Below are 16,200 nucleotides of genomic sequence, written 5' to 3' on the forward strand. Positions count from 1 at the left end.
GGGGCTTGTTGGAAAAATACAACACGCCACGATTGGGAGTAACGACACTGTAGCGACTGTATTATACGAACACACGGGAGGAATTTTCAAAACAAGGTAAAACACATTTACTTATATTCCAGTCACCTTATTTTTCACATTAACCCTGAACTTACAACCTTATAACAGCAATGTCGTATTGTACTTGACCAGTTTTTAGGCCTGTTACATCACAATCTCCATGTACATCGCGTGCGTGTTAGTAATACTCTTTATGTAACTTTAGCTAAATATAAATGCATCGATGCAGCTAAATTAATGTAAATTCAGGGTAATGTGTTTATATATATATACCATCAGTGTTGTATTGTATCCGATCAAACGTGCTAGAATGTCGGCCGGAGGTTGTGTAGATATCTTGCTTCTCTGTTTACCATTAAACATTAACAGGTTTATTATATCCACGAGTTGTGAAATAATACTGTTAAGTTGAGAAAAGACTAACAAATTTAATGTATTAAACGACAATAATTAATAAAATGTACTGTATACTTTATTTAGGCTAAAATACATTATAAAATAGCAGATCATAGCTCAAGTCACATGTATATTATGTTCATGTTCATGAAAACATGTAGCTACATCTACAGATTGAGGTAAAGTTGGTTTTATATTCGCACATTCCTTGAGTAACAATTTGTGACATGCTTCCTATTTAGTACTTTGAATATTCGGTCTAAAATCTCATGTAAGTAGGACTTGAAATTAACATTAGCACTATTTAATTGACTGTGAACTATGTTCTACATTGACAGTCATTGGCAGCTAACTTGATTTCCCTAATTAGAATATGCAAAGAATACTTTTCTGAAATTAACTCATTAAGGAGAACATTTAAACGTCCCATCTTTACCTCAATTATCTAAAGAACACATAGATGATCTTTTATGACTTGCACTGCAATGCAATTTTATGGATGATTCCATTTTTCAATGTAGGCCCAAACATGGGAAAGTCTCTGTTTTCCATGCCAAGGCAAAAAGAGGACGAGAAAAAACTGACCGAAGACTCAAAGTCTGAAACCGAGGGCGATAAAGAAGATGTTTCACAGTTTCCATACGTCGAATTCACAGGAAGAGACAGCATCACCTGTCCAACTTGTCAAGGGACAGGAAGAATACCAAGAAGTAAGACCAGAATTGTCTACCTCCATCCGTTACTTCATACCACTAATTGTAATATACAATATATAGTTGTGGTCTTAAGTGTAAAACAATTAAGATTTGTGCATTTTTGTGAAAGTTTCTAATGTATCAACACATTTCTAAACATAATAGTTTTAATAACTAATTTGTAATAACTGATTTATTTTATTTTTGCCATTATGACAGCACATAACATTTTACTACATATCTTTCGAGATTTTAACTGGTCATTGAGATTGTATTTTTTAAGTGATATAAGTTTTAAGTCAGGCACGTCCAAACGTGATTTTAGCTCATACTTGCAGGTGTGTTGAGGCAAGTTGGTTTCTAGAAAGCCTAGTAGGAGCTTAATTAGCTAGCCCAGGTGTGTTTGATTGGGGTTGGAACTAAACTTTGCTGGACACCGGCCCTCCAGGACCGACGTTGGACACCCCTGTTTTAAGTGATATAAGTATAATGTTAACTGTATGTTATACGAGTTTAAAAATTGCATTTCGTTTTTGTGATGTCAATGCTGAATGCCTTCAATGTCTTATGAATTATGACAGAAATCGGTCTAATTTCCTAAGTTGGCACTTAAGATGCATTTTAAAAATCATTATTAGTGTTCCTTGATATATTTTTGCAAACAATGATGCACTAATATTTTAAAGTTTGGAAAAAAGTATGATTTTTATATCTGGACTGGACACAATAAATTCATCATTAAAGTGACAGTAAATACATTTTTATCGTTACAGGAGAATTCAGAAATTGATTCATGCTTTGTTCAAAATAAATGAAAAAGAGTAGAAAATTAAGGACTTGTGGGGGAAACCCCTAAAAATTAAGAGGCAATTTTCATTACTGACAATAATAAAATGAAAAACAATTGTTAATAATTGTGTTATAATAAGTATTAAAAGAACCCCTATTTTGCATTATAAAGGACTGATATGCGTTCAAGGTCAAAAAACACTTTCATTAGTCATGTTTCCATTCACCTATTTTTATGCACATTTTGCACATGCGCATAAAAAAGCGGTTAATGGAAACTTCATAATGCGCATTATGCGCATAACTGAGTAGGATAAACTTTTTATTTGATAAGAAAAGATGCACATATACTATGATGGAAACACTTTTACCACACAAATTTCAGTATGCACGGTAAAAAAGGTCATGTGATTTTGTTATAAGAGATCATGTGATGATGAAAATGTGTGTAAATGGACAAACCAGCAGGCTGAGCACATTGTAGAACATCTGAAATGTTGTTTTGGTCATTCTAAAATGCCTTACCGCTTAAAAATTAGTCTTATTATATTATTAATGACCTCCAGGATCAAGAGCCTCTGTGCTTCGCGTCTGACACCTTCAAACGACACTGTGCATTCACTGTGTGTCAAGTTTGCCTTCTGAGGCGCAAGTCATTTATTAGATGTAGAAAAGATTGACGCAGCCTTTCATACTGCAGCAAATTCTGTTTTTACTGTTGATATTTGGCACCAGTTAATCAGGAAGTGACGATTTAGTTTACTTTGACAATGTTCACCACGGCTACAGTATGAAGTAGCAGAAAATATGTGAGAACCCAATGCATGCGTGCAATAAAGCAATGCAGGTTAACATCAGCATATTACTCTCCTCTTAATCCTAACCTTGAGTAATAACGGCACACATTCAGTATTAATCTTCACAAAAGTTGAACTATTTTGTAAATTGACCGCGATGCGCGTGGATGAACAGCTGATGGAGGCCATCGCAAAGGCAAATGGCAGAGGATCGCAAGTTCAGAAACGCATTTAATTTGGTAAAGGAAGAAACACGCGTCACGTTTTTAACATAGTTTTTGATTGATATGTGAACAGATTTAACCTGAGAGATAAGCACTGCTCTATAATCAAAGTGATCACAAGCTATAAGTTTTAAACTTATAAACTAAACAACTTATAAACACAATTAAACAACTTATAAAACACAATTAAACACATATTTTGCAAACTTCACAAAACGAGAAAACAATTTTAATGACACTTACATGTTATGATCCGGAGGAAGAAGAAACGGGTCAATTTGAACTGTAAAAGTTACTGAAAAAAGTCCTGTCAAAGTCTGACAAAGTCCTATAGTCTCTACTGCTCCTTCAATAGCAAACTGCCAACGAATCCTGCGTTGCAGCGTAGGTTATTGCATCAGCCATCAGAAAAAAATGACTGGCACAAACACAGCACAGGGTTGTGTGGTATTATTGTGAAAATGAACCGTTTATTCCCCGCAGCCGTATCTCCATCTGTCAGTGATGGTCATCTTCGCGTCATGATCAGTCCCGTGATCCCCCTCAACTAGTGTCTGAAGTGAAAGCGTTCACATTTTACAGGTTTCAGTTGGTTCTTTCTGGTTCAGTTGGCTTTTCTATGTGGAGTTTGCATGTTACTCGAGGGTTTCCTCCGCATGCTCCTGTCCAAAGTCATGTGCCATAGATGAATTAGATTGACTAATTGGCAGTTGTTTATGAGTGTGTGTGTGTGAATGCGAGAATGTATGGGTGTTTCCCAGTTCTGGGTTGCGACTGGAAGGGCATCTGCTGTGTAAAACATATGCTGGAGTAGTTGGCGGTTCATTCCGCTGTGGCGAACCCTGATAAATAAGGGACTAATCTGAAGTAATATGAATAATTAATATCCTGAATTTATTGTTCTCAGATCAAGAAAACCAACTAGTTGCTTTAATACCATACAGCGACCAGAGGCTCAAGCCAAGACGAACGTAAGTTCATTTAAATATCTATTACACATCACCATGGAATATATAATATAAATATTGTATGGCTGTTTTTTCTTCTTCTTTTTTTTGTACCATCCTAGGACATTGTATGTGTCCATATCAGTCTTTCTGTGTCTGCTACTTTCTGGTCTGGCTGTGTTTTTCCTGTTCCCTCGGACTATCAACGTCTCTTATGCTGGAGTGAAGTCATCCTACGTCACATATGATCACAACCTACATAAAGTATATCTAAACATCACGGTATGTTAGTACATACATTAACTAATGAAACCTTATTGTAAAGTCTGACCCTTTATGCCTTATTGTTAAACATCTGTATTTTTTCTCCTTCTCAGAGTACCCTCAATATCACCAACAATAATTTCTATCCAATACAGCTGGCCAACATCACAGCACAGGTGCAGTTATACAACACTGTGATTGGAAACTCTGTCGCTAATAATGTCACCACCATCATCCCTCTGGATATGCGACAGGTATGTGTTCAACTGCATTCTTTTAGATTCACTACAGTGACTTCATTATATTTCTTATCATTTGAATCCCATTTTGGTGCCTACATACAGTTACATTTACAAAAGTGACATTAAATATTTTTTAATTGTAAAAAGTATAATAAGTGTCTGCTTTGTTGTTAAAAAATACTTTAGTGAGAATAAAATGTTTAAATGTGATTAGAATAATGTATATTTAGCGTAACAGGTATATGTATGTAAAAATGAAACAACATATTTACTTTGCTCTGTGCTTAAAGATGTAGAAAATAATATGTTATCATAATATACGGTTGAAGTCAGAATTATTAGCCCACTTTTGATTTTTTTTCTTTTTTTAATATTTCCCAAATGATGTTTAACAGAGCAAGGAAATCTTCACAGTATGTCTGATAATATTTTTTCTTCTGGAGAAAGTCTTATTTGTTTTATTTCGGCTAGAATAAAAGCAGTTTTTAATTTTGAAAAAAAAATTTGGGACAAAATTATTAGCCCCTTTAAGCTATTTTTTTTCGATAGTCTAAAGCAGTGGTTCTCAAACTGTGGTACGTGTACCACTAGTGGTACGTAGGCTTCCTTCTAGTGGTACATGGAGGAATGAAATATGTCATGTACATGCTACACACATTTCAAAATTTACCGAAATTATGTAAATAATATTCCATATGTGACATATAGCCTATATTTCTAAGGAAATCTACCACGTTTTTTTTAACCATGCAGAGTTGTAGCTGCTTTTTTTTCATTTTGGTGGTACTTGGAGAGACAAATTGTTTCTGAGGTGGTACTTGATGAAAAAGGTTTGAGAACCACTGGTCTACAGAACAAACCATCGTTATACAATAACTTGCCTAATTACCCTAGCCTACCTAGTTAACCTAATTAACCTAGTTAAGCCTTTAAATGTCACTTTAAGCCATACAGAAGTGTCTTGAAAAATATCAAGTAAAATATTATTTACTGTCATCATGAAAAAGATTAAATAAATCAGTTATTAGAAATTTCTAAAACTATTATGCTTAGAAATGTGCTGAAACAATCTTCCCTCCATTAAATAGAAATTGGGGAAAAAATAAACAGGGGCAGGGGGGCTAATAATTCTGACTTCAACTGTATGTTATGTTTTAAATTATAATTTTTTAAAAGTTTTCGCAGACATGGGTAAAACCCTAGGTGATTTAAGGATATTGGCAAAGTATGAAGTAAAATAACATTGAATTAGTATTTTGAGGCTGCACTGTCATGCTTCACTTATTTGAATATTTCATCAAATGATTCTTGTTTTAAATGTCCCAGACAGGTTTTTGTTGTATTTTTGTTATGGTTTACTGGGATAAATGGGGTAAGTCAGGGTAATAAATTATTATTAATTACGTGAAAACAATATAATTAAACAGGGCACATTATGATATATAGGATAAAAATGTAAGTTAGATCAGAATTCTGCTGTTTTGATGGCCTTATTTTGATTCATATATATGAAATTAAAAAATATATTTTTATTGCTTTTGAAAAATATCTCTTGCATTTACCATTGCTGTATTTATTTGATAAAAAAATCCAGAAGAAACTAATTTATATACATCACATGAGTAGCAGTGCGATATGGCTGTTTATGAGCACTGGTGGGAGGCGTGCATTGGCAAGAGGTTTAGTGTTTTACCCGTGCTGATTTACAGCCATAATCGTACTGCTTTAAGTGTGATATTGCATTTATACAAAAGCTTGACGGTACAATCATGTATATAAAAAAGAAAATCAAACACGGAGAGTCTAAAATCCCTTTTGTATTAAAAACTACTTCCTACCGCCATTCATTCACATCTGCAGCTGACGTCAGAACAGCAGCAGCCATTACTAATTCACCAGCGTCACTTTAGAGTTAGTGTTTGAATGATTCTCTAGAATAATGTCTAAAGTGATGACAAAACAGGTGATTTTGCTCACATTTTAAGATTATAAGGCTGAATGTGACATGAAATCCTATCAGTCTACAGAGATATCTCCTTACAGTATTACAGTCTACAGCAGGGGTCACCAATCCCGGTCCTGAAGGCCCAGTGTCCCTGCAGGATTCTTGCCTCAACACACCTGCCTGGATTTTTCAAGTATACCAAGTAAAACCTTGATTAGCTTGTTCAGGTGTGTTTGATTAGGGTTGGAGCTAAAATCTCCAGGACACCGGCCCTCCTAGAACAAGTTTGGTGACCACTGATCTACAGTATTTCTCTGTTGCAGTCAGGATATCATAATAATTAACCCTGAAAAAAGCAGCACAATCACGACCAGACTGCTGTTGTGTTCGCAATAAGGAAGATGATAAACGCATGCAGGCATTTTTCTGCCAACACAGCACAGATTTCTGAAATGCGAGTCTCATCTCACACTCAATACACTACAATACAGCACTGCAACATACAAAAGAGAGAGATCGACTTAGAATATCACTTACTAGTTTAATAATGATTTCATCAGCTGTAGTCAGAAATTTTAGTTTTAATCTTCTAAGGGTCATCTTGTGGAAAGACAACGTCAACCATCTTTGGTCAGCTCAGTATGACAGACTAATGGCCGCTGAAGTGCTGTCTCTCAGAAATTATAAATATTTTAAAATAGGCACTATCTTTATAAATAAACTGCATAGTTACAATATAAACAACTACATTCTCAAATAAAAAGCCTTAAAAGTACAGTATGATGTCCAACAGCAGAAATATTTGTCAAACTGTAGAGTGTACTCTGCTTGTTGCTGTATGTGAGCGGAGTAATACACAGGGGTGAAGGGTGAAGAGGTGGGACTAGTGCTGTTACTAGCATATTTCGCACAGCTATCAGCCAATCAGATTCAAGAACCAGACAGAACTGTTGTATATAAAAAATAAAAAATGTGTGTGTCTATATATATATATATATATATATATATATATATATATATATATATATATATATATATATATATATATATATATATATATATATATATATATATATATATAGTGCATAATTAGAAATAAAATTAAAAACAATTATGTATATATTATAGTATAATATATTTAACATTATATTGTGATAATAAGAATTCAAAAGAGCTTTTGTATGTGTATGAGCATTTTTATTCAATTACTTTTTGTGTTCAATTATTTAGATTTTTTTTATTGTTTTAAAAAGAATTATCTTATGCTCTGAAAAGCTTTATTTATTTTTAAACTGTGTAGTATTACAAAGTGAATAATACAAATATTCCAGTCTGTTATTTTTATAAACTTTCATAATGAGAAAACTATGACACACATAAAGTGTTTAGCTTCCTCCCAGTAAGTTATTGTTAGTCACATGACTCTGTATCTGACTTCCTCTCCATGTAAATATTAGATAACAAGCATGTCACTGTTTCATTTTTAGATTGATTACACCGTTCCCACCACCATAGCCAATGAGATTAACTACATATAGTAAGTATTTGCCAATGTAGCATTACATTAGTAAAACTTTTATAAAGAAAGTTGATTATACAGTGCACTAATATGTGTGATTGTTTTTTTTTATTTTTTTGTTTTTTTTACAGTGAATACTGTACCATGCAGGCAATTAAAGTGCATAACGTAGTTGTTTTGATGCGGTAAGTATTTTTTATGGGAAAATCAGATTTTGTTTAGTGAAATAAACAGTTTATGCAAATAAACAGAATGGAAAAAACAAAACATTCCAATAGACCAGGGGCCTGTTTCAGTAAGGAGGTTCAAACAACTCGGAGTTTAAACTTGAACTCTGAGTTGATTTACCGAGAGATTAAAAACTCTGAGTTTTCGGTTTCAGAATAGCTGATCTGAGTTGGGTCAATCAACTTTGAGTAGACCAACTCAGAGTTAAGCGCGCGCACCGTGACTATAAAAAGGCATTATCAATAGAGCGCAGATATTACGAGTGACCATGGCAACATCTTAAAAAAAGAGATAAGCATTTCTTTCTCCGGCTGAACTTGATGTGCTCATGCAAAGTTATAGCAAATATGAGCGTATATATTTAAAATGAAGCAACCATCAGTGAAACAGAAACAGCGTGGGAAAACAGCTGCTCAAGTTAATGCCTAATTTTTAATTTTAAGTATTTAAACATTTTAAGTATAATAAAATAAGTAATGTAATGTGTGACGTTTATACTTTTTTCTAAACTTTTATACACTTTTATCAGTTTTACTAGATTTAACGGCGCACTTGTTCTGTGTCTGCCTTTTTATTGATCAAGTGATAGAGGTTGATATAACATTAAGAAGGTAAGCAGTAATAAAATAATTTTTAGACAGAATAATAATCCCATTAATCTAGTAACAGTGCATGTCGAAGGTTAAGCTAATTATTTATGATAAAAAAAAAAGGACAAGCCTCGTACGTGACTTTGTTCTGTGTGTGACAAAAATGTAGGCAATAGCTGTGTTTTCATCAAAATATAGGCTATTACAATAATTTGTGCAAAACTGGAATAACGCCTAAAAATAAAGCAGCGTTTTTATCCAAACAGTCGAAGAGAACACAATCGTCACTTCCTGATTAACTTGCGCCAAATATCAACAGTAAAAACAGAATCACTGCGGTAGAAGAAGCTGCATCCATGATTTTTTATTTAATTAATGTACCTGAGCCTCAGAAGACAATTGACACACAATGAACACGTGGGGGCGTTTGAAGCCAGACGCGGAGATCTTGACACACTCCAGAAGCTCGGAGGTAATTAATAATATACACTAATACTGAAACAGTAAATGCATTTTAGATTGACTAAAACACCATTTAAGATGTTCTACAGTGTGCTCAGTCTGCTGGTTTGTTTTTTCACACACATTTTTATCATCATCTCTAACAAACCATTTTTTAATGTACATACTGTAATTTAAGTGCACTTCGTAGTTTATGTGCATCTATCAAATAAAAGTTTAACCCACTCAGTTATGCACTTGTTATATTATGCGTATTTTCAAAAGTTATGTGAATCATGACGTTTCCATCAATCGTTTTTATGCACATCTCCAAAATGAGCTCTAAAATAAGTGTGTGGAAATGTAAGACTAATGCGAGAAATGCCGCTTCATCTTTAAAAAAGGGGAGGAGACCGACAGAAACTCAGAGTTTAGAGAATAAAACCTGCTCCGGACCAGGTTAGATTCACAGAGTAAGTTACCACGGTAACTGACTCTGAGTTAAAGTTAACTCTCTTTTAGAAACAGGCTTGACTTACCCTGCTTTCTCGAGTTTAACAAACCTGCCATTTTGAAACGGAAAACCCAGAGTTTGTCTCATTTCAGGGTTAAACTACTCTGAGTTTTCACTTAACCTGCTTTCTGAAACAGGCCCCTGATGCTGATTGTGTTTATTTTAATGTTCGTGTAATAAAGGATAGTTCATTTCAATTTAATGTTGTCAGGATTTAATAATACAAAATGTTGTGTACATCCACAAACACAATGCAGAAAAAAACAACAACAACAAGTTCTTATACTAATAACATGCTGTATCTGATTTGTGTTGAAAATTTATAAATATTTCCTCTGATTGCTCCATGTCATTCGTGGAGGCAGCAAAAACAATAAAAGACAGAAGAAACCTGTGCTGTCAACTACTCTGCATTAATTAAATTATTAATCATCTTTTGGTTATTTTATATTGATTTGCAGTTATTTAAATTCTTATCATTTTTTTATTAGATTTATTAGGTTTTGATTTAGTTCTTTAAAATCAAATATATATATTTTTTATTTTCATGTATTATGGTATTGTATTTTAGTATTATTATTGTATTTATCTGCAGTTTATTTAAGTTGTAGTTATTGTTTTTGTTTGTTTGTTTTTGGAAGGTCAAGAATTGATTTTGTATTTCTTAAAAATTGTAGAGAAGTTTATTATTTTTATCTGTATGTTTTTACTTTTTAAGGTTTTGGTACTGATTGGCATTTATTAAGTTCTTTTTTATTTTATTTATTTAAGGTTTTGGTATTGATGTGACCTTGTATGTTTTTTTCTATTAGTAAAACATCTTTTCAGCAGTGTATCAGTGTGCAAACATTTTATATTTGCTTTGTTTTAAAATAGAATTTTTGTTTTTTAAAAAGTTGCAGGTTTGTTAGTATTTTTTTCCTTTTCCTTTCTCTCTTTTTGTTTGCTTTGCTTGTTTTACAATATAATAATCAACCACAAATCAGTCACTCCAGGATTTCTCAAGCCTAATGCTTCTTAAGACCAAAGAAAAAACATTTTTTTGAAAAAACAAGAATTGAAGCACATCATGCCATGAGTTTTGAAAATCTGTGACAAATTAAGTATTATAGGGCCACACATATAAACAAAAATGTTTAATGCCCTGCAAATCATTTAGCAGAATTTAGGGGTTTGTTTACTCATTCTAGATACACAACAATATATAACATATCATATATATATATATATATATATATATATATATATATATATATATATATATATATATATATATATCAGTTTGAGACTATATCCTAATAAAGAGTCTGTGTTTCTGCAGGATGACTGTCACTGCTGTGTATTTCGGCCACGCTGAGCAGGTGTCTCAGGAAAAGTACCTGTATGTGGACTGCGGCGCAAACACCACCTCTACACATCAACACACAAGTGTCATACAGTGATGCCCCTGCCCTCCACATGACCCACAAACCCTAATGTTCATCCTGTGCTGTTTAAAAACCACCTCTCCTGAGTATTTTTAAAAAGTCAGAAGATGAAACCAGTGCTGTAGGCTGGCAGCGTCAGGAACGATCAGCGAGATTCAGTCAGAGAGTTGAGGCTTTTTCTACCACATCATTATTGTTGTTGTTTTTCCCGAAGTGTGCTGGAGGTTTTGCTTGCATAGACAGAAGCACTTTAGTATATTTTGGGAGAAGGGATGATGACAGCTGCAGAAAACTCAACGCTGAGCTGCAAACACTCAAAACACTTTCACTTCACTCCTTTATTTTACTGTTAATCTTTCAGCGTTTGTGATTTTAAGTGTTGTGCTGCAACTTAAATTCAAATCCTTCTGTTGTTTAGCTCTTTGTAGAGCTGGTAGGCTTTCTGGAGTGTGTTAGTAACATATCAACACTAATGCCTCTGTTTTTATCTGTCTGACGCATCTTTTAGAAAATATCAGTTAATGTGAATTTTGTAAATCAATACTGTGGATTTTTAAATCTCTTGGACTGCAAAGATTATGTCATTTATTTCACTGTTTCCGTTGTGATGAAATGCTTAGAATGAATTCTAAACTCCCTTCATATTTCAGAAAAGTTTTAATTAAAAAATCTAATTGGAGATGAGAACATTAGGTGTCACAATAAAATCAATTTCCGCAGCAGTAGTAAGAACAGGGGAATAAAGAAGTATATAAATAAAGAAATGACCTTCTGTTCATTCATATTAGTGTTTTTATTTTTTTATTGAATATTGAAAACTTATTATTTTAATTGGTGGTGGTGTAGATCTATGATTACTTTGATCTTTCTGTTCACTTTAATGTTTTAGCTTTTTCTTGGAATGGCACCTTTAAATCAGTTTGTTTCTGGATGCTATTTAATTGAAATGACGAATTTATCAAAAATAAAATTTATTTGATGACATTTGTGTGAAATTATTTCAAGCATTGACAATTAATTACAATTTTGTAGCTAGTTCATACTAGTATTTGTTTACTGTTCAACCAATTAACTCCTCAAAATAATATTTTAAATTACATATTTAATAAAATATGCACTCTTAACAAGCTTAAGAAAAAAAGTTTAACTTGGATATTTTTACTATTCTAGCATATTTACGGTGCACCTCAATACATTTACCAATCTTGTTGCCAAGGAAAATTCTTATAGAATTTTCAAAGTATTCTTATAAATGACCCTGGATCTTATGTTGCATGGCTAAATTTGTAGGAATAGCAAACATGTTGCAATACATTGATGTATCAAAATTATTGATATCTTTAATAAGTAAAAAAAAACATCTTTCATGAAGGAATTTGGTAGATTTTAATCAAAATGTATTAGTTGTAATATGCATTTCTAAGAACTTAATTTGGACATCATTAAAGGTGAATTGAACGACCAGATTCCAGATTTTCTAACAGAATAATATTTGGTAAATATACGTTACTATATGTGACCGGTCCTCGCTTTACTCTGCGTTGTGTTGTGATTAGGCGAAAGGAACCAGTCATATGGGAATTAACAGGCTTTTATTCTGTATGAATAAAGCAAACAAATGGCAAAGCTGAGTATATGTGCCTTCCTTAGGAGCTCACCAACCTCTCCTCAATCGCGTTTGCCGCGAACTGAGTGAGAGCAGGCGGAACCGGAAAACGACACTTAAAGGGGCCACGCGCAATTTTCCAAAATACACCAACACATTGAAAACAAACAACTATGATTTCATTAACTCTGAAATATAAGATATATAAAGAACAACTTTGAAAATACACAATTAAATAAAAATAATTGATGAATAACAAGGAGAATTTTGAGTGAAATTAATAAAAATAATATAACACCTGTTACATTCACCTCCCCTAATTTCATCAAAATTTCTGCACATCTATGAAGAGGAGTTTTCAAGAAATCCCATTACATGAACATCATAATTACAGCACTGAAAGCTATCTGTCCTGACAGATACAGAGGAATTTGAGGTTGATCAGGCCTCAAAACCTCTTAGTAAAGTATGTTGCCAAATACACCATACCACATGTAATCATTCAATTGTGTGAAATCCTCACTCACATAAAGTGTCTTATATGCAATTTAACAGCATCGATTATCTGCCAAAATGACCAAAAAAAAGTAGACTTGTCAACATATAGTGTCATCAAAACAAACTTAAAACTGACTGAGACTTTTTTAGAAAACTGTTCGACAAGTTTGGCATTTTGAATGGCTTTTGGGCCATGGTCTCTATAAGACGGTTGACTCTCTTTACGACTCTACCAGCTCGTGTTGTAATTTTGCCTTGTTCGTGATCTGACGACAACACATCTACAATCACTGAATCACCAACGTCTGGATTGGACATAACAGAATTCGCAGATGGACTGTCACTGTTAGAATCACATGGACCCGAAGCCTCATCAGAAAGGATTTGGATTTGACTCCCTGAATTGGAATCACCATGGTAAGTGTCACTACTATCAACATCTTGTTGTATTGGTTCGTCAACAGACAGTGAATTTGGTGAATGTTCTTTGTTTAATGCCCCTGAATATGTTCTGTTTCTAGAAGTCTCATCCTCCAGACAATCAGTGGAATTGGATAATAGGCTCTCACACTCTGAGTCATCTGAGCACTCCTCAGTTGCTGATTCGTCTGATGTCTCCTCTGGAAGTGTTACAGGTAAGAAACTAATATCCAAGAGCATGTTCCGATGAACCACTTTGGTCAGTCCTTTATCATCCTCCACCTTGTATATGTGTGTTTTAGGGTCACTATCCACGATGGTATATACGGTAGGTTCCCATTTATCTGCTAACTTCCGTTTGCCTCTTTCGCTTTTGTTGGCAATCAGCACTCTGTCTCCACAGTGTAGATGTACCCCTTTTATCCTGCGGTTATACATCTCAGCCTGTTTGTTTTGTTCTTGTGTGGCATGTTTTTGGGCAATTTCAGCTGCTTCTGAAAGGTGAGACATCAATGCAGCAGCATAGTTGCTATAATCAACAGTTACAGGATCATTCAAAACTTGTTTAAACATTACATCCACAGGCAACCGTGGTATGCGCCCAAACATAAGCTGAAAAGGGGCATAACCAGTTGTTTCATGTACTGTTGAATTATAGGCGAACGTCAGAGTCTGTATCTGTTGTGGCCACTTGTCCTTAGATCTCAAGGGCAATGAACGTATCATGGTCCCCAATGTTCGGTTAAACCGTTCTGTGATGCCATTGCCCATAGGATGATAGGCAGTCGTGCGAGATTTGGAGACACCAGAAAGCGCCAGAAGTTCAGCGATAAGCTCGCTCTCGAAATTTGTGCCTTGATCTGTATGGATTCGCTCAGGGAAACCATAGACACAGAACACATGATCCCATAACTTCCGAGCGACTTGCTTAGCTGTTTGGTTAATGCAAGGAAAAGCATGTGCGAGCTTAGTGAAATGATCTGTCAAGACCAACACATCCACTGAACGTTGCTTATTATCCTCTGCACTCCAAAAGTCAAGACAAACCAACTCCATTGGCGCAGAAGTTTTTATGCTTTCCAGTGGGGCTCTAGCAGCTGGCTCAGGTGTTTTAGCCAGAATACACCTCCTGCAACACTTGACATACTCCTTAATCTCATGGTCCATCTTGGGCCAGAAAAATCGCTGTCTTGCTAAATGAATTGTTCTAGCCTGTCCTTGGTGACCAGCAAGATCATGGAGACCACTCAAAGCTTTTTCCTTCATACATTGAGGGAGAACATACTGGTGGCGTTTCTGTCTGCTTACTGGGTCCTTTGTCACTCTATACAAGATCCCGTCCTGGATTTTCAGACGATCCCACTGCTTTATGAGTGTTAGAGCTCTGATATCCAACTGGTCTCTTTCTCGTCGAGAAGGGCGTCTTTTCCGAATTACTAAAGGGAGAACTTTCGAAATAGTACCGTCAAGCTCTTGACTCCTTTGCAACTCATCATGAGAAAATCCAAGTAAAGAGATTTGGTTAGCAGCTGCAACCTGACAGACAGATTGTGCCAACTGGACTGCACGAGTAAATGTAGCAGTTTCCCACTCATCATGGACTTGGCAAAGTAACTTGATGACTACTGAGTCACATGGTTGCTCATATCTGGATAGACATTCCACAAGATCATTACACTTGTGGCACTCAACCTTTAATCGAAACGCATCTTGTATACCATCTTCCTTAACGGCATCAGCTTCAGTCAGGAGATGGTTGTAACTCTCATTCATGAGTCTGTGACTAACTGTTCTCGCAAACGGGTCTCTACTTAAAGTGTCAGCCACCACATTCTTTGTTCCTGCGATATGTTTAATGTCAAAAGAGTAAGGGGCTAGTTTTGAGACCCACCTTTGTTCACAGGCATCAAGTTTTGGCTTTGACATTATGTAAGTAAGTGGATTGTTGTCAGTCCAAACTGTAAAGGTGTGCCCTTTGAGCCAATGGCTGAACTTTTCGCACACGCTCCACTTCAAAGCCAAAAACTCAAGCCTGTGAGCAGGATACTTTTTCTGTGACACACTCAAGGTCTTGCTGGCGAAAGCAATAGGTCTGGCTATTTCTTCCCCTGCTGGAACTTGGGAAAGCACGGCGCCAAGCCCATCCAAAGATGCATCGATAGAGAGAATGAGTGGTTTTGAGAAATCAGGATGTGCTAGAACAGCACATTTCAACAACTTCTCCTTAAGCATGCTGAAAGCAACATCGCACTCATCTACCCAGTCACTGGGATTCAGCTTCCGAAATGTGCCAACATGCTTCCCAGATCTCCCTTTACCTCGTCTCTTTTGACCTGCAGTTAGAGCAAAGAGGGGCTTAGCAATCGCAGAACAATTAGGAATGAAATGTTGATAGTAAAAAATCATTCCTAAAAACGACTTAATTCTTTTTGGTGATGGAGTGCAACCATCCTCCTCCATGAGCTGTGACTTGGACATTTTAGATATAACATCTACCTTAGCAGAATCCACAGAAATGCCGCTTCCAGAAATAATATGGCCTAAAAATTTTACTGAATCACGCAAGAACTGGCACTTCTTGGGACTCAACTTTAGGCG

At 35.0% G+C, this 16,200-nt stretch overlaps 1 protein-coding gene across 1 annotated transcript; it reads left to right on the top strand.

Annotated features, from left to right (window-relative positions):
• The first annotated feature begins 10 nt into the window (after positions 1-10).
• Positions 11-12,062, top strand: tmem106ba (transmembrane protein 106Ba). Its single transcript, NM_200362.2, has 8 exons — positions 11-96; positions 978-1,166; positions 3,869-3,932; positions 4,031-4,190; positions 4,286-4,426; positions 7,847-7,896; positions 8,010-8,063; positions 10,973-12,062. The coding sequence occupies exons 2-8, from the start codon at positions 986-988 to the stop codon at positions 11,091-11,093; spliced, it is 771 nt and encodes a 256-aa protein (NP_956656.2). The 5' UTR covers positions 11-96; positions 978-985; the 3' UTR covers positions 11,094-12,062.
• Positions 12,063-16,200: the final 4,138 nt, after the last annotated feature.

The sequence above is a fragment of the Danio rerio genome, chromosome 15 (genome assembly GCF_049306965.1).
Source record: "Danio rerio strain Tuebingen ecotype United States chromosome 15, GRCz12tu, whole genome shotgun sequence".
NCBI classification, from domain to species: Eukaryota; Metazoa; Chordata; class Actinopteri; order Cypriniformes; family Danionidae; genus Danio; species Danio rerio.